This window comes from Anguilla anguilla, chromosome 3 (genome assembly GCF_013347855.1).
Source record: "Anguilla anguilla isolate fAngAng1 chromosome 3, fAngAng1.pri, whole genome shotgun sequence".
Taxonomy (NCBI): domain Eukaryota; kingdom Metazoa; phylum Chordata; class Actinopteri; order Anguilliformes; family Anguillidae; genus Anguilla; species Anguilla anguilla.
This window is the reverse complement of record NC_049203.1, coordinates 39,069,499-39,089,493: the sequence shown is the minus strand read 5'-3', so window position 1 is coordinate 39,089,493 and position 19,995 is coordinate 39,069,499. Positions and strand designations below refer to the sequence as shown.

At 40.5% G+C, this 19,995-nt stretch overlaps 1 protein-coding gene across 18 annotated transcripts in view; it reads left to right on the top strand.

Annotated features, from left to right (window-relative positions):
• Positions 1-3,227: 3,227 nt before the first annotated feature.
• The window catches only part of LOC118223477 (abl interactor 2-like), a 32,091-nt gene continuing 15,323 nt past the window's right edge, over positions 3,228-19,995 (top strand). For 3 of the 18 annotated variants that reach the window (XM_035410071.1, XM_035410079.1, XM_035410078.1), the window contains exons 1-4: positions 3,231-3,586; positions 10,934-11,101; positions 11,427-11,603; positions 15,695-15,792. In XM_035410071.1, coding sequence (XP_035265962.1) covers positions 3,470-3,586; positions 10,934-11,101; positions 11,427-11,603; positions 15,695-15,792 — 560 coding nt within the window. In that variant the 5' untranslated portion in view covers positions 3,231-3,469. Of the gene's footprint in view, positions 3,587-10,933; positions 11,102-11,426; positions 11,604-13,825; positions 13,844-15,694; positions 15,793-19,995 lie in introns of all 18 variants that reach the window. The other 15 variants (XM_035410066.1, XM_035410065.1, XM_035410070.1 and 12 more) reach the window with 12 other exon arrangements.

Below are 19,995 nucleotides of genomic sequence, written 5' to 3'. Positions count from 1 at the left end.
CAGCACGTAGCACAAAACAGAAAAGGGAATAAGGGAAAGTGCAGGGGTGGAGCTGCTACTGCACCACAATTCAGGTCCTCCCTCCCCCCAAAATTGTTAACAAATAAAAAATATATATAATGCCCTGTGCTGGCTCCATCCTGGGCAATTGCTCCCCTCTACATCTTCCTGACATTACCTGGTTTTCCATGAATGTGACACAACCAACTACAAAGAAGGACCCCCCCCCACCCACAACTAAACCTGAAAAGAAAAGAACATTAAGAAAGAAATCCACACATTCACCTTATTTGACTGGTCATACCAATGCAGTCTGCCCTACCATCCAGTTCACCTGCAAACACACTCTAAACATCACCTTCCTGTTTCCTGCCTACCATTCCCTTTTAACCCCCTCAATCCTAACAGCATTCAGGTGTGTTTCGATAACTGCTAACTCACTTTCCATATGCTGCTCCTAATTAATCAGCTTGGTCATTGTTTCCAACTCCTGACAGGTTCATCATAGCATAACATGAAAAACTACTCTTGTATGAAGAACTTGCCAGTGACTCTCTCAGCTGAACCCAGAGGAGCTGAACACACAGCACTAAGGGACATTAGGAGTCATCCCAGCAAAGAGAATTCAGGACTAAGTGACCGTGCACTTCTAAAGGATAACACATCTCTTCATTTCAGGATGATGATGAAGCCACCGTCCTCTCAGCACTACTACTCGCCTCTCTAATGACAAGTGGTCCCTCCTAGGACTGCATGTCAGTCATGCTGTTAGCAGCAATTCCCCTCTGCCACGCCTCGTCTTGCTCGGTGTGAGGAATGAGCAGTGTTAAAGGGAAGCTACAAACTTGTTATTACAATGTAACAGCAAAAGGTTAGTAACAGACTAACAGCACGAACATTACAGTGTACGCACCTGCTTGTAGATTACAATATCGACTGAAGTCGCACTAGTTTAGTGAAGCACGCAATAAACAAGGAGGTGCAGAACCCATTTAGCAGAGTGCCCACTGTCTTCTACTGAGCAGGAAATTAAACGTACAAGACATAACAAAGGCAGAAATGATCAGTCCGTCTTACAGCTTATGGGCTTGACTGTTGGTTTGAGGCATTGCCAGGGTTTGAGTTTACAATAAGAGTACAGATTTGGCCACCAGTACACTGAAACATCGCATACTGGATGCCGAGTCGCATGTTTCCAATGACTTCCATGTATGTCAATGACTGGGGATAATGAAGACCCATAATATGACCCTCGGCACCCCCAAAGCAATTGCTTCATTAAGCAATTCCATTACACATTGAACAATCAGCAGGAATTGGAGCAGCAACAGTGGGAGATGTAAGCTGGAGCCAGCACTCCAATAAATGGAATGCAGTAGAGCCACTCTGCTCATGTGAGCTCAATGTTCCATCATTAAGCCAAAATCATACCCCAAAAAGACAAACTGCAACCCTGCCCCCTATGGTAGATTGATTGGCTGTCAAGTGTCAAATGTTCTTTGTGTGTTCTGGTATATATGTGGCGTGTTGTGGAGTAGTTTAACTACATGTTAAACTAGTAGTTTATTTAGATTTTGCAGCAGTTTGCTGGAAGTTCAGCTACATTAAAATCTGTGTAATGGATATAGTAGTCAATTACCGTTTTGTTATATTGGATGGACTAGCACATTTTGATTTATCTGTTTGTATTATGCATGTGGACCTCCTGAGCTCTCTGAGCCCAGTACAGGGCTACTGAACATGTAGCAATACTTTATTGTCTTGATGCATGTGCCGATTTAATGCTCTGTACAGCATTTGATGTAATTGTCCCTTATTGTTATGTTTATGCATGTGTGATTTTCAGTACAGAAATGTTATTTTTCATATTAATGTTATACTATTGCAGAAACCACTGCAGGTTGATATGTAAAAGGAAAGGTTTGCTATTAATATTATTGATAATTATGCATGCATCATATTTCATTGATATTTCACATTTCCTGAATTGTATTGGCACTTACATTTTCCTTTTTGTGTTTGCAGAACCACACCCTCAGACATACACAGATTCATCTTGTCCATGCTGGTGTTTTACCTGTGTTGCTGAACTTTTAGGAAACTACTGGCCTCCAGTGTACTGAATGATGCCCTGGGGGCCAAGAGAAGCACATCATCATACCCAACATCACTTTAAGCACAGTCTTTTACTCTCCTCCCCAACAACCCCATCTCTATCTTTGACCTCTAATCCTGATTGGTGAGAAGCACTCCGTTCCACTATAGTTGCCAATGGTCAACTGAAAATTGCAACACATTGTTTGGTTCTCCCCGTGTGCAAAAAGAAGGCATTGCTCACACATGCGTCATGTCTGCAGAACAGAATGAATAATGATTATTATTTTATTTTTTTACGAAGTAGTTTGAACTACATTTTTGAGTAACTGTAGTTTTGCAATCTATACTTCTCTTTCGAGTAGCTTTGCTGTCATTCAACTACTTTTAGTGTGAATTAAATGGTAGTTTGTATAACAATGCTTTCAGAGTAGTTTCCCCCAACACTGTATATGTGTGCATTTTTCACATATACCGAAATGTGTACATTCATGCTGATTTCTTCTGTCTTGTCTACATAAGCACCTTCCATAAAGACAGCATGGTCCCAAAATCTAGGCTGCACATTCCTGATGTAAACAACAATACTACAACTCAGGTGATTACAGCCAATAAGTGTATACATTATTCAACACCAGCCACATTAGTATGGCCACAGTCTACCCTGGTGCAGTCAGGATTCTATCATAATTCAATATTAGAGGTGGGTCATGTAACTTGCTGATGCCAAACGTTTTAGCTAGAGGAGCCAACCAACAGGCAATTAGATGGAGATACTTTTAAAATGTGGCTATAACATGCCCTCAAATTTTGCCTCAAAAAATTCTGACTGATTGCACTTTGCTTCTCAGCATGATTAACAGCACAGATTTACTAATTTACTTTGAATAAAAGCATCAAGGTTCATACCTTATCTTTATATAAATCAACTCCATCAATTAACACTCTCAAGGCTGCAGCCCTACCCTCCTCATATCATAGGGTTTTCCGAAGTTATTTTTTTTAAGGTTAAGTCTTTTGCTTTACATACAGGTCCTGTGTTAGTGTTAAGTTTGGAGATAATATAAAACAGCATACTGTTTAGCTGAGGATGGCTGTACTGCTTGCTAGACCTGCACCGACTTTACAGTTCAATGGAAGAACGAAATGTCGAAGGCTAGCACATCTCCTATAATGCAACAATATTAATTTGTACCACATTCGTCTTTAAAACACTGATGCAGCATACATTATTAAACAAAGTTGTTACCAGCAGTGATGTTTGTGACGTATTAAGTCTGTTCTGCAAAAACTCTTTCCATACAAAAGGAAGTTGGATTCGCTCCCGCTTCCTGTGGAAGAGTGCTTGTGCATCGGTGTGCTGAAAGATGTAAAGATGGCGGAGCTACAGATGCTCTTGGAAGAGGAGATTCCAGCTGGTCGGAGAGCTTTGCTGGATAGTTTCACTAATCTCGAAAGAGTTGCGGATTACTGTGAAAACAACTACATCCAGGTAAAGGGCAACCCATACTTAACACAGTTTTATAATCCTGTGCGCTTCGGAAGGCAAGTGATACCTCGGTGATGCTACTGTGGTAGTCCAGTTGACACAGCCGAATTGCTAGCTACTAGCTAACTAACGTTAGCTATCCTGATAGCTCCAAGCACCGTAGGCGACGTGCGCTTTGGTGTTGTTGATGTTTAGATGTGCTGTTCGTGTCGTTGATGCTCTTGGTCGATTGCTTTCACGCGTGCTCCTGGCCAAACGGCCTCGGTAACGTTACGTGGCCAGTTGTCTAGTTGGTTGTGAAACGACAGAGCAGTATCTTCACTTGTTTCCAGTTTAACGTAACGCGTTAATTAAGATGGCTATGTTGACAACTACCTTGTAAAGATGTAGTGCCTTGCAGTGTGATTGTTTGACATTTGCAGAGCAGTTGTAATTGTATTTGATAATATATACTATGTCAAAGGCTGAATGTGGGCAAAGTTTCGGGTCAAAACGACGTACAAATGATTTATTAGACATTCCTAATGATGACAAAAATAGTCGCCATATTGGATTTTGCAGCCGAAGCACTGGATCCGTCAGTACCAATAGGTACTAGAAATAAGAGACTTGAGATGCATTACAAAGCTCAAAAAGCGGAATTTTGTTCCAACAGTTCATTAAAAAGTTATGACCTTTTTTCCAGTTTACCTTCGGCTGAGGACATAACACACGTATAAATAATATAAAACTAGCGTTCATCAAAATAGCAGGGTGGTTTATAGGCTACACGTGTCATTTGACCCCCGTATTATCTTAGGTGTGTAAAAACAGTTTAGGGTGCATGTGCACCTTAGTGCTTGGTCCCCTTGTAATAAGCCATGAAGCGGAAATTAGAGACGTCAATATCGACAGTTCTGAAAACTTGCACCTTGCTCACTGTCTTACTGATTCTGCTACCCAGACTCATGCCCTTACAAGGAAATTGTATATATTTTTTGGCATTCTGGCATGAACATCCACTTTTTAAAAATGCTTAGGTTCACTCGTCCTCTTGGATGCAAGTAGCACAAGCTCCTATGGGCCTAATCGTACGTAGTTACCGTCATGACATTTCGACTCTCATTCATTTCTTTTGACTTACGTCTTGTATTTTCAACATTCAAGACGTAAAGGAAAGTATTTCAGTTCTTTTGTATAAAGAAAATCAGAATAAATATGCATTGTTCAAGGAATTGCTTTGATTTAACATCAGATACAATACATTACTAAACCTCTATCAGCACTGTGATGTGACGTCATTATAAACAGAATTGTAATGGGAAATTCCAGCGTGCCAAGAGTTTAGCTCTGTTCCCCTTATTTGGCTAGCTTTTTTTAAGGCACAACATTACACACTTAGGAGATGTAGGTGCAAGTGCAAGGGGTCTGTTATATTCGAATATTATCAGATGTGAAGTTTTGAGGATGCAAAGGCCAGATTAGCATAAGATCATCCAAATTTATAATGAGCATTTTTAAAACTGAATTTTCCACGAGAAATGGCCTCAGCACCCCTGTGTTTTAATGTACATATTCCTTACTCATCTGTAAAGACTACCAAGTAGCCATTGAGAAATAAATGATCATTGATCGTCCAAAATGGCCTACTTTTACTGAGCCATTCTTTTCAGATGTTCGCATCATTGGGAAAAATGGGGATAAGAATCTCATTCTTTCTTAAGATTACAAGGGCTAACAAAAATAATTTATTCACACATTAATAACAAGTCATCTATTCAAAATAACAGCTATAAGTGTATGCTGATGATAAATCTTCAACAGAATAAAATCACATGTGGGTTTTTTTTTTTCAGCCAAACTTTTATCATTTCATGGAGATATGTACTCAGCTAGTTTGTGGAAATGGATTTCACCCTTGCATAAATCGTGCATGTTAAAATGATAAATGAAGTTTCATACTGTTACAATGTCTACTTGAATGTAATGTAGTATTTGGCCAGCAGAGCTCACTGTTCTGGTTCAGGGATCCAATAGGAAAACCACACTGTTGCATCTACTGTCATTTTAAAAACACACACAACTTTTTAATATATAATTGTTTTGGGATGTGCAAGATTATTTTTCCTATCGTTTATAGTCTTGAAATGTCGCCCCTTGCCTCTATTCAAAGATTGTATTGCATAAAGGTATGGTCCATAATCAGGATTAAGAATAAATAGATTTTATCCATCAATGAATTCCATAAGAATGATAACCCCATGCGCATATTATCAACATTATATCATTTTTTATGATTGTTCCCACAAATGACTTTCCATTCTTAAAGATTTTTATGATCAGATTATCATACGTACTGCATTCATACTTGGGACAAAATTGTGCTCATTTTGTTTTTTTGCATTCTTTATAGTTACATAAATATAAATAAATTCAGACTTTTATTTAATTCATATCCTTACATACAATCTTATAAACGTGGTAACACTGACCGCCATTTTAGAACATCTTTAGACTCCTGTACCTTGTTAACTATGCATGATACCACATCTAAAACTATGTTTTATTCATTTTAAAACACAACAGCTGCCTGAAGGAAGTATGAGGTAAATTGGAAACATATGCTCGTGAAATGCTGAAATCCTGGTTTAATTTTGATGGAGAGACCAAACTAATTTTCACTTGTTTATTTCTATTTAAATGAGGAAATTCCAGTCATATTTTATGGCTTGTCCCATTACTGCAATATCCTCAGTTGATTTTGGAGAGCAGAGATGAGCATTAGCTCTCTGCTGAATGTGAGCCATCCGCTGCCACTTCTTTTCACTCCAGCTGAGCTGTCTAGTCATTGCATCAGTGGACTGTAGCTCATGCACAGCCGGTGTAGTCAGACTTTATGCTTTCAGTCAACCGGAGAGATTGCTGGTCTGCTTTGAGACGGGGACATTCCTGACAACTATGTCCCTCCCTCCTTTTGTTGGCAATGCTGCTGCCAATTAGCCTAGGTGCCAGTTAGCCTCAGTGCTGCCCAGTGTCACAGTATCTCCTGCAGTTCAAAAGTCATGCTGGCTGGGTACGGAGGGACAGATAGGTATGATTTTGCCAGAGGAACAAGCAGTGGGTACTTTGCTGTATTTGTCTCTGTGTAGATTAGGGGACTTCTGTTGAGAGGAATGCACCTCCATCTCCCTTTGGATACCTGTCTTAGGTCTGTAGCTCAGTAATGGTGAAGGAACTGTGCTGTCTGTCTTCTTCTGTGGAGGAGAAACCATCTGTTCAGTTGCCTCCTCCACTGCTGCTCCCTGTGAAGTTGTTGGGCTCCTGCTGGTTCCACACTCCTGTTCTCTCTCCCCCCCCCCCTTTTTATTAAGAATCTGTGTGCGGGAGAGTCTACTCCTCCCACATGCTCATGTACCTTGATGTTCTGTGATGTCTTTATACGTTTAGACAGGATACCACTGCAGAGCGGGTAGTGAGATCACACTGTAAACCGCATTCTGGGTTTACAGAACAGCCACCTCCTCTCATGCATCCACAGGACTGGAGCATCTCTCAGCAAAATATCAGGATGTACAAAGGCACTTTTGCAAAGCAAGGTTTTTGAGCAGTTCACTGAATGTTACGTGGATGCACCTGATATTCTAGATGTGCTTTTAATACAAGAAAAGGACAGAAATGAAACAAAAAAAAAAACTAATATAATAAATAGAATGAAAGAAAATGACAAACATAATATTCCGTCTCTCATATGTCATAGGAACTGTTCCATGAATCATCATATCCATGACCAGCTTGTAGTCACTTATGTAGTGCTCTGCGGTTGGATGGAAAAGACGGTGCTATTCGCAGCACCTGGCTTAATACGCAGCTCACGTGGGGTGCCTTTGGATGCCTCCGAGCTTGTAAATGAAGTGTGTGTGTGTGTGCGAGTGCGTGTGCATGTGTGTGTGAGTGTGTGTGCGTGTGAAATGCTTCATGTGCAGCCCCCAGCGTACTCCCAGGGACGGCACTGTCCATGTTGTGGACGGAGTGTAGCACAGTGGGTAAGGAACTGGGCTTGTAACCGAAAGGTTGCAGGTTCGATTCCCGGGTAGGACACTGCCGTTGTACCCTTGAGCAAGGTACTTAACCGAAATTGCTTCACTATATATCCAGCTGTATAAATGGATACAATGTAAAAATGCTATGTAAAAGTTGTGTAAGTCGCTCTGGATAAGAGCGTCTGCTAAATGCCCGTAATGTAATGTAATGTAATGTAAATGTTGTGCGTGTAGGCCCTCGATCTTTCACAGCGGATCTCAGTACTTCATTTTTGCACCTGAGGTCTCGCCTAAAGCGTGTTGTTCCAGGCTGGTGTGAAGATAGCCTTGATTGTGATGTAGCCGTCCGTTCCTGGAGTGGACAAACCACCTGTGGCCATTGAGTTCTGCCCCACTAATAGCAGCAACAGCGTCCTCCTAAGCATCAGCGTAAAGTCCCTCTGAGCTGCGAACAGACAGCCATATTGTTGTGTTAAATTCTTTGTTTTTTGACGGCAATGAAGGGCCTCTTGTCATTACCCATATGCGTTCTGTCAATTTTTTTGTGCTCACGGGGATGGAAATTTGTTGCAGAGAGAGAGAGACTGATGCCGTGTCATGTGTGAATTTTAACTCGGGCTAATTTTTGGCGGCCGATTTGGCAGCGGTCGCACGCCTGTGTCACATCAGCTTATGGAAATCCTGTCCACTCCTGCCGCAGACGGTTCCTTCATTTGTCTTGACGCGGCTGAACCGGCCCTGCCGGTCTGAATTTGTTTCCCGCGTCCCTCGTTTTGCATGGTTCTGTCCCTGCCGATGAGGTGTTCTGAGGGCTTAAACTGGGGGACGTTCAGAGCCTCCGCGGTTTGGTTCATTGTAAGGCTGTCACACTGTTCATTGTTTTTCAACAAGGACATTCTATTCACTTTTAAACTGTTGAGCAGGTGCTTGATTTATGTGCCCTTGTTTGCCTAAACATTTTACATGAGGGTGCAAGATGTTGGGCAGGATGCACATATTCAAATCTAAAATGGAATGCGTTATGCTATAAAGAAAAGGAAGAATGAATTCATGGTGTTAATAGTTCTACAAGAGCTCCCTTATTGTGCAATTGCAGTTCAATGAATGGGTGAATAGCTGAGGATCAAGGCATGATTTGCATGTCTTGCTGCCAGAAGCTTCGGGAGGTTTTTGGGGAAACTCCGGTGCCTTGTTTTCATTTTTAGTCGCATGTTGTACAGAAGGAAGGAAAGGGGTGAGGAGTGATGGTGAGCTTTCTGTCTTTATTTTCAGGGAACGGAGCCAGTTCCTTTGGCTCCATTCACCAAAAAGGTGAATTAATTTGCTTCATTCACGTATTTCCAATTTGCCGTTAATGAGTAATCAGCCTCTGGCTCAGTCATTCAGTACAGAAATATTCAATGAACAGGCTTATGCACTAAGCTGTAGAGCTCTTGCTCTGGTGCTCACTAGCTTAATTAAATTGTAACCTGTTATTTAAACTTCAGTATATTTGATTTTTTAAATTGGGGAGCGGACATTATTATTAGTATTTTGCTGTGTTCAGACAGAGAGTGTAAACGATAGAGAAGTGACCACAGCTCATCGCAGTGGATCAAACCCCTGCCCATGCAAGGAGGACTCGTACAGGGCTCCAGATTGGCTGTCCTACGGACTGCTCCACACATCTCACCGTATTTTTAAATATTTTCAAAATAATCTAAAAAAATTTTTTATGTCAACATTTTCTATGAAAGCAATCCTGGATTGTTGGTGACTCCAATTTATTTAGGCTATACCTGCCCAAGCTCCTAACTTGACCCACAGAGCTCAACTAGTGAGGTAGCCAGCTATCATGGAAGCAATGCTTACCATTGATGCAGACATAGCCTACATCGATCAGCCACGACATTAAAACCACCTGCCTAATATTGTGTAGGTCCCCCTCCGCCAAAACAGCTCTGACCCGTTGAGAGTTTTTAAAATCATGTGGAAATAATTCACCCTCTAACAATATCTTAGCTTTTTATAGCCCTGTAGCAACTAATAATGTAATAAACTACCAATAGTGTAATAACTCCCAATAATGTAATCCATCCAATTTTTTATGTAATAAAAACCAAAAATGTAATTAGTAGTAGTAATAGTAGTAGCGTACTTTATTGATCCCTGGGGGGAATTTGCACTGTTGCAGCATCAAAGACAACAAAGTAACACAATCAGATACAAATTTACAGTAGATACAAATATATACATAAATTCAAATATACCAGAGGACACCTTCAGAACTGAAGTCCATGCCTCGACGGGTCAGAGCTGTTTTGGTGGCACGAGGGGGACCTACGCAATATTAGGTAGGTGGTTTTAATGTTGTGGCTGATCGGTGTATAGGATCAGTGTGGTAATTTGATATTTGGTCTACTGTATGCATATAGTCAAGGGTTCTTCAACAAAATTTTCTTGGCCCTCAAATTAAAAAAAAAAAAAAAAAAAAAAAATGATGCAGGCCACACATTTTTCACTTCCTATTTATAGAGTAATATTTGCAACAGTAGAATGTGATGAAAGCTGAAACATACATGGCTGTTGTTTTTCACATTTACAGTGAACCGTCCATATGCTTGTCTGGAATGTATTTGAATTTTTGATGCATATTAACATGCATTTTTTCATGATTATCCCAATGATCAGAGGGTCAACAGTGTGGTAGATATAGGCTAGCAGACGGGTTTCAGAGAGTTTTTCATCTGGGCATCATTGTTACTCTCCAACAGTGACGTTTTGTTGTTTCAAGTTGTTATTTTGCTTGTTCTTTTGTGTCTTCTGGCTCATTTTGTTCATTTAAATCTCAGCTTATTTTGTTTGTTTGAGTCTTCAGACTCCTTAGACTTAACCAATTGTAACAGTCCCAGTAAAATCCTTACCTGAACCTGAGTAACCACTTGGACTCATTTCTTTCTTTTGACTTCTATGGTTTCAGATCCATGAGCTGCAGCTTATTTATATTGATGGGGACTTACTTACAGAGAGTGAATGGGTCAAACGCCCAGGACCGCTCTCCATATAACAGAACGTATCAAGTGTGCACTGCCTTTGTGTACGTCACTCAAATCATTCAAGCAAGTGGACAAAGAGCATTGTTTGGTGACGTAAAAATAGTTATATCCATAACAGTAAATAGGGAAGTGAATGGATCTTTTGCGAGAATCAAAGACTCGTTTGATAAAACGATTCATAAATGACCCATCACTTGGAAAGAGATTGAGTACCAATTCCAAACCAGCCTTATGTTTGTCCTTCTAACTGATGTTTCTGTCCCCCCCCCCCCCCCCCCCCCCTTTGTTTTCCACAGTCGGTGGACAAGCACAACGCCCTCGAAGAAACCAAAAACTACACCACTCAGTCCCTGGCCAGCGTAGCCTACCTGATCAACACCTTGGCCAACAATGTCCTGCAGATGCTGGACATTCAGGCCTCCCAGCTGCGGCGCATGGAGTCCTCCATCAACCACATTTCACAGGTGAGCAGCCGACACGTCTGAATCACCCGTACCCGCCCGGTTCAGCCCTGCACGTATGACCTAAGTACAGCTGATTCAAAAGCATCAACTCATCTTCTGTAGTTACCCTGTTTCAATGCATTTGCGACAGTATTACACTTGTAGTATTGACTGTTGTGTGGTGACTGGAATTTCTCTGTAATACCTGCAATTTCTGTAGTAGGCATTATTGTTTGTTGTATCCTTGAGCATGTTTCCTGGACTCTGTTGAAACATACTCTTACTCCAAGGTGCTCACCCCTCTTGCTTCCCCCCATACCCGTTCACCCCAATCTCTGATTCTCAGACGGTGGACATTCACAAAGAGAAGGTGGCCAGGCGGGAGATTGGCATCTTGACCACCAATAAGAACACCTCCCGCACGCACAAGATCATTGCTCCAGCCAATCCAGAGAGGCCGGTCCGCTACATTCGCAAGCCGGTCGACTACAACGTGCTGGATGACATTGGTCACGGGGTTAAGGTGAGTGACTGGCAGTATGCCTGGAAGGAACAGTACCGAGACTGTGTGCATAGACGGGTCTGTGTTGGGATGGAGAGGGGGACACAGATTCAGTTTTGGGTAAAATGCAAGTCAGGGTGTACCTCAGAGAAAGGAGGACTACTTTTGTGCTTGTGTGCATTATTGTTGTTAATGCGTGCTATTTATACAGTAATAATTTACAGTAATTTTCAAATTACTGTTTGAATATTTAAAATAATAATGTTCTAAACCTAAAAAACATTCAAAGGATTCATAATTTGACATTAAAATTTATGTTTTTTCTTTCATATATCTTTCAACTTGTTCTTAAACCCTCTTCAAATGTCTTCCTCCATTTCCTTAAACTTTTAATGGTGTTATTTCCTTCACATCTAGAGGTTACATTTAAGGAGTTTTATTTACTGTAAGGTGCCACGGAGAAACTATTGTATGGTGAACATCCAGCTGCTTGAACTGGACATCCCTAATAGGGCAAGAAGGTTCTTTCTGGTTCTAGTTAAGTGCTAACGGTTATAGTGGTATAGTGCCGTGAAGAAGTATTTTCCTCCTTCATGATTCATTATATTATTTTGTATTTGTGCCATTAAATGGATTCAGTTATTCAGACAAAATATTATTTTAGACATTATTGCGTATTTGTCACACTAAATGGTTTCAGATCATCATAATAAAAATTCTTTAGATAAAGGGAAACTGAGTAAATGCAAAAAATATTTGAAAATATTTTCATTTATTTAATTAAAAAAAGTTATCAAACACACGTGAAAAAGTTATTACCCCACTGGTAACTTAGTCAACCAAATAACCAAATTTAATTGATAATTAGATTCAGCTGTTTGAACACAGCCAGACTTGAGTGCAGCCAGCCCTGTTGAATGTAAGCCTTACTCATATTGATCCTTACCATCAGAGTGACATTCTCTTATAGGATGCTGTCAGAGGAGAGTAATTGGACCTAATACTACTGTAAATGCTCTAATGATCGGCAAATGCTCCAGGGACTACACATACCAAACTGTGTTTCTGTAGGACTGATGGTTCATGAGGATTAAACAATTAAGTATCTTATGAAACATGCACAATTATGGAGAACCCACTGATCTTTGAGGCAAAAATGGTTCCCTCTGTTGCAAGTTGGAGGCCCCTGCAATATACTAATGATTTTTTTACTGAACATAATGAATTCAGGAGACAACTGAAATTCAGTTCAGTGTTATAGCACCACCAAGTGTCTAATCAGAGCCATATGCCTCCCATAGGACACTGGAATAAGCCCCCACTTTCATGAGAAGCGTCATGTAAAAAGGAAACTTTCTAGGATTTTTTACTTGAAAAGGGCCACCCAGTGATGACGAATACAGAATTACATTCGGCCCAGTTTTGTGGGTCATGAGTGTGTGCTGAATGTCTGTTTCACAAAAAAAAAGGATTGGAGCATTTTCTTTATCTTGTTGCACAAATGTAAATGACAGATCGTCTCATGGTGGTTGTGAGTTAAGCCATAAGTATTCTCATGTATTGGTTTAGTACTCCCGCCTTTATCCTGCGCTAATCCTGTTAGCAACGTGCTACAGTCCTTGCAAGCGCCTTGTGTTGTCTTGAGAACTGGAACTTCCATAGCCAATAAGGTTGGTAGAGACCCAAAAACAAACACAGATACCCAGCTGTAATCCAAATGCTTATAAATAAATGCAATTAGGTTATTTTGATCTATGAAGTCTCCTTGTGAAACCGTATTCCTTTTCTCCAGGCAAAATTAGAATTAAAATTTGCATAAGACTTTGTATTTGTGTGTAGGAGACAGCAGCTGTGTGTCTTAGACTGCTGCATTTCTGGAACCAGCAACCTCATAGTGTTAGCGTATCGCTACTAAAGTACCACGTATCTCTGAAAAGCTCTTACAGCATTTTCTGAGCCTCAGCGTGTAGTTAGCAGTCATGTCGAGTACAGCACTGTCACTAACATACTAACATATAGCATGTTAGTTATATTATCTATTTATGTGGGGTGGAAGCCATTTGCAGACTTTTCAGCATCTGAATTGGCTTAATTCTTCTTAACCTCTACATTTAGATGGCTTATTGAACATACGTTTATTGAAAATTATTTATACTGTCATGATGATTATCTTTCTAAAATATTTGTTGTCTACTAATGCTGTTTTTCTTTGCCTCCTTTGCTTACTTCTTTTTTGTGTTAAGTGGTTACTTAGGTTCAAGGTAAGGAATTTACTGGGACTGTTATAATTGGTTCAGTCTGAATATAATACGTAATGATATCTTTTCATGCATTTTTCAGTCAGTCAGCGGTTGAAGCATTTTCAGAAAAGGTTGTTCAATAGCAACCATACTCCTTGTTTTGATTTTCACAGATCAGTGGGTGCAATATTTCAGCCTACACTAAAGCCTTGTAAGATTGTTGTCTAGTTGGACCCACTAAGATTGTAACAAGGCCTGTTCCACAAATATCAGTCTATGCATACTTGGTAGGTCTAAACAAACTCTTCCGCTGGATTAAATTCATTTGTTTAAACGAGGCTAAAATGGATTTCATGCTCCAAGTGCTTTTGTAAATTGGCTGACATGGTGAAGTACAGTGTTGATTTTCTTTAATACAAAAGCTGAGTTTGGTACTTTTGCTTCAAATTTTAGGAATGTCAAGAAACCTTTTATTTCTTCTGTGGACTGGTAATCCCTACAATATCCTGAGCAGTGCATCAAAAGATATCATTCAGCTTTCCTCCCCCATCATGCTACTGTATATTCTATGTATCCTGTGTTTGTACTGTGCTCCCCTTTTTGGTTTACCTTAGAAGAAAATTATTTGAATTTTTCAGTGCGCGTCTGCATGCTCGTGCACGCCATGCATGCATGCGTGTGTGTGTGTGTGTGCTTGTGCCTGTCCGTGTGTTTCCGCGCGTAAACAGAATCTAAATGTTCCTGCTGTGGTCGGTCGCAGCTTTCTTAGTGTGGAGGAATTGGCCTGAAATGTATGAAGGACTCCATTCATTTTTTTCCTTGTTACCGTCACTCATAATCGTGTTTGCCAAATGAACAGCTGGAGGCCTGAGTACTTTGTGACCTCACAGCTGCAACAACACGGCGAGAGAGGCGATGATTGACAGGGAGTATTTAATGAGGGATGGGGGGTGGTAGAGAGATGGAGAGGCAGAGGTGGAGAATAGGGATGGGTGGGTATAGGATGGAGGGATAAAGTGGGACAGCAGAGAGGAAGGTGCCGATGTGTAGGGGGGTATAGGAGAGAAAGGCAGAGAAATGGAGAGATTGAGATGAAGCGATTGCGGGAGACGGTCGTAAAATGGAGGAAGCGGAGAGAAACAGCTGACGTGCAATTTTGCGTAGGAAGTGTGACTTCTGTGAAGAAAAGTGACTGCTACAATGGTGGAGGCACAGCATGTAAGGAAGCACATCGAGCAAGCAGGCAAAATGGAGACTAATCGTCTCAAATGCTGGTTGGAATCTAAGAAACTATTGGTCTGGGTACTGGACCAGACCTTTTTCCTTTAAGTACAGAACCATAGGCTTATGTGACTTTTTCCGGGTGACACATGGCACCGGTCACTTCCTGTCACAGTGTAAGGACTGATGTTTAGTAGAGGAGAGTAACTCAAAAGCTGTTTCTGAAACGGTCCACCAGTTCCCTATGTAGTGGACTGAGTAGGGTAGGCCGATTTCTAGGAAACTGCTGCCACCCTAGTAACTAACCTAGTAGGGCCTAATTAGTCCACTACATAGGGAACTAGTGTCCCATTCACAGCCAAAAGCTGAAGCTGACTGAACCGAGTGGCAGGAAGAATGTGTGTGGGGTATGGTATTTGATAGGGGCTCAGCCAGGGAGCTTTTTACTCTTGGTGTTATGGTTGTGTGTCTGCTTGTCCTTATAGTTTTGTTCCTCCATCAGGGGGTACACCTTGGTTTTTGTTTTCCACGTGCTCCCCATCACATGAAAAAACCATTAATGTGAAAACCCTCCCGCTTCCTGGTCTGACCTGCTTGCTCTGCCCATTTTGCACGCTGCGTTTGACTCCGCCCACCTGCTGTCTCCTGTAGGTCAGTGCGCAGAACATGAAGATGGGCGGTCTTCCCCGCACCACCCCGCCTACCCAGAAGCCCCCGAGCCCTCCTGTGTCGGGGAAGGGAACCATTGGGTATGTAAGGGGGCCGGTATCGTGGCCCGATCGTGTTTGTGTGCGTGCCTGTCCTCGCGCCTGTGCGCAGTGTTAGCGAATGTGAGCGGGGAGACCAGGGAGGTGAGCATGAATAATGCGAGATATGGATTTCGATGTTTGTGTGTGCCCCGTTCTTTAGTTTGATTTCAAAATCCGAGTCACCGCTGTCAGGGCTGTCGACCGACCCAAAAAAAATTAAAATAGCATATTGCATTACAAAACTGATTTGATTATATTTGCATATTTATTGCTAAATTTGCATATTTATTGAATCTGCCATAAAATGTATAGGATGTGTTTAGGCGCCTCTGCTTATGCGTGCTATTTCCACAAGGGGGTGCTAGAAGGACACGAAGGCAAAGGTAGCTCCAGTTCAGTGTTTTACAGAAATTGTTGATGGATAGCAGAAAAACTGAAAGCAGGCTTGGTTAACCCTTATTTACTGTAGGTAAATTGACTGAGAACATTATCATTTGTAACGGTGACCTGAAAACAAAAATCTACCAACTATCACGTCTTACCGTAAAAACAGTCTAGATCATTTGTAATAATTCAGCCTTTATTGTATAGTGATGATCACAACATTCTCATTCTATCTATGCAATCTTGGGGACGAGACAGGCTGCGCTGTGGTAAAAACGTCATGAAAAACAGTTGTGTTTGGGAGCCCGCATTAGCATGAATTTTAGAGCTAATTTGTCAAAAAACGCTTGATGGTCCACTTGGTTCGAGGTGATTACTTGCATTTACATTAAAAAAAAAAAACATGTTTGGTTTGAGCATAAGTGCCTAGAATTCTCAGGTATGTGAGCACTAGCTGTTGAATGGTTTTCCACCGCGCAAGAGGATTCTGGCCCAACTGGTAGTGGCGCTTGTTTTCCATGCATCATCATGCCTTGCTGCAGAACATTAATCAGCTGTGGCAGTTTTTGAAATTCAATAGCTGATTGGCTGTGCACCAGCGGGGATAAAAAAAAGGGTCATTCTGAAGCAGGAGAGAATGTTTTGAAATGCAAAACATGTTAGAGTTCCCAGAGTGGACATATGGTAAAACAAATTTACATGTTCAAATGTTAATTTTAATTTCAAATCTAAACGTGACAGACGTATTCACCACAACTGTTCAGGCTGGGCTCGTATCACCAAGGGACATGCAGTTATTGTCCTTACATATAAACCTCCCCCCTTCCATGTTTGCTTTTCGCGAACATAATTAAGATTAGTTATTTAGGGGATTACTGCATTATGAAGATGCTCAGAAGTGCATGTAATCAAGTGGGGTGTCTATCATAATATCTCTATTTAGAGGGCCTATTTCTAAACAATTAAAGTTAAAACAATAAGTTAGTTTTATTCAGAGACCTAAAATACATGATTTTATTGACAGCACTAGGCTTCTAGTTTAGTTGGCAGAACACCAGACTTCCAGTTTGTTCTGTGTGTGTTATGTGTACAGTCTGTGTGTGTGTGTGTGCACATGTCTTTATGTGCAGCATGTATCATTATTAATTCATATTGCTTTTGCATTGTGTTTTTGAACAGCTCTGTGCTTGTGGATCTGGACTGTGAAAAGCATGGCTTTTTTGGTTATTATCTCAGATCTTATTGTGATTTTATGTTCAAAATTCATTCAAATCTTGCCAGGCAGCATGATCCATATACCACAATCATTAATTTCATCCTTAATAGCTTCAAATGATAAATACAGCGAATGATTGAATATACCTCCATGCACCAGTGACTGGGGGCCAGTAACAACAGATGTGACATGATTGTTGACATTGATGAAATGAATACAACATGTCTGGTGTCATTATTTAAATGCAAATGGTTCATTATGTTTGAGGTTTTTTCAAAAAGAAAAATGGGGGAGGATTCTGTCAAGTTAAGCAAGACTAATTGTCACTGAATTTAGTATCATGATGTCCCACCATGTCCCTCATAGGTGTCTATACTTTTGTAAAAAATAAAAAATTAATTAATTAATTAAATAAAATAAATACATGGATCAAATTCACCATCAGAATTCTGCATCCAGATCAATAGCTGAATGTATTGGTCCATAGCAACCATCAACCTTTCCAATTTATATAGGCTATACCCCAAAGGTAATACAAATAAAAAATTTGCATCACTTGGATTTGCACTTAATATAAAGAGGCCAAGCATTTTATTTCCCAATTTATAAAAATGTCTGAAACTGTGCATTGAACCACTGCTATAGCATGCATGGTTCTGATCATTTAGCTTTCAGATTGCTACAGTATTTGTTATGACCCACAGCATATGGCCTCCAATTTCTATTTCTGACCCTGCTGTGCTTCAGATGGGCTTACACATAGCGTGTTTATGGCCAGTTTGCCCCAGCCGTTCATGGTGTTCATGTCTGACAACCTGTGTACAGTGGCCACAGAATCACGTGCGAAAACAGTCACTGGCATCTGGGTGTGAGAGTGTACAAATCCACATGGATCATCTGCAGCCTGCACAGGTATCGGTGATTCCAAATGGAGAGAAAAGGGGGGAAAAAATCGTCCAGCCGTCATCACTTTAAGGTCCCATTGCAAGGTAGACATTTTAAGCATCTTAATAAAATGGTCTAGGCCAGGTCATTTAATGCCTCCTCATGAGTTTCACCCTGTGATTTAAAGTATGGTAAAATATGGCTGACAAAACGAGTGTTTTGTCTTCCCCATCACGAAGTGCCCAGCTCAACAGAAGAGGTAAAAAATTGATCTTAGAGAGAGAGCTTCCGCATCTCAAAGTGTCAGAGTCAGCGGGCAATTTTTTAATTTGGAAATGTATCATCCTGGTCTTACTCTGCAATAAATATATTATTGTATGATGTGAGAGAACAAGAGCCATACAGAGAATTATTTGGAGAGAGAGAAGTATTCTTCTGGCTGGGCAGAGCAGGATCATTATTGCATCCAGTCTTTGCACTCTAGCTGGTTTGTGTGGCAGACTGAGTCTTCAGTTTGGTCTAATTAATTATATTGTAGCCGAGTTCCACTTATCCTACATGAGGCTCATTTCAGTCTAACCCTTTGACTTATTTGGTGTGATTTATGTACCTCTTCTCAGTCTGTATATGACTAGCGACTCTAGAAACTCCAAGGCTGTTAAATTGAGTGCATGCACTTTTGAATTAAATGTAAAATTTTGATATTGAGTGGGTTTCCTTCGATGCCCTTTCCTAGAAACTGTATGCGTATCTTGTTTTTTTTCCTTCCAGCACTGAACAGTCATTCTGTACATCCATTAAATAGCTCAACACAAAATGCTGCAATTGATATACGTATACTATATTGAATTTAAGTGTAATTATGTGTCAGTTTAATATAACTGTAATTCAATGTAGTTCTTTCCAGGTTTTTACAATTTGCACAGTTGTTTTTATTTTATTTTAAAAAAGGTACAGTTTATATGTTTAATTGCACAGAGAAATGAGAGAAAACCTACCTGGTCATTCATTTCAAATACTTTGATAACGCTGCTACATGTAGTTATCTTTATAGTGAGTATTTACACAGTATTATTGTACCAGCCTCCTGCCCGACTGGCGGTTTTAAAGGAATGTGTAAAATGGCTGTTCTACTGTTGAATGCAGCATTCAGTGCCATAAAAATGGCATTTACAACACTCACAGAATGCATTGACACTGCAGAGAGGCATTGCCATTGGTGTTTATTGTGCCTGAATTTTTTTGCCTGCCAATTTGTGATCCTCTCCTCCTCCCCCCTTCCCCCTCCCCCTGCCTCATGCTGTCAGTAATGATGTCTGCTGAATTACTACAGTTTGCATGTGGAACTTTTGTCATATTGTGTCTTGGGCCTGATGGGGAAGGGATTGGGTGTATTAGTAGCAATGCTGAGCGATCAATAACGTTTTTATGCATGTCGATGCTTATCGATTTACAATTGATTTTTGAAAAAATCCAAGTTTTCAGTTTCAAGTTTTGAAAAAAGCTCAAAAGAATTACACAGTATACTGTATTTTTCACTGCAACATAAAAAGCCACACTTAAGCTTTGAATGATGCTAAGCATTGGTTAAGACCTGGTAAAAAGGGAAGCAGTAAAAATTTTATATCCTACTGTTCCATGAAACATTATTCTTCAAGAATATTTTTTTTGATCTTCCTCCTCCTGACTGCTTCCTCTGTCGTTACTACTTCCTGTCT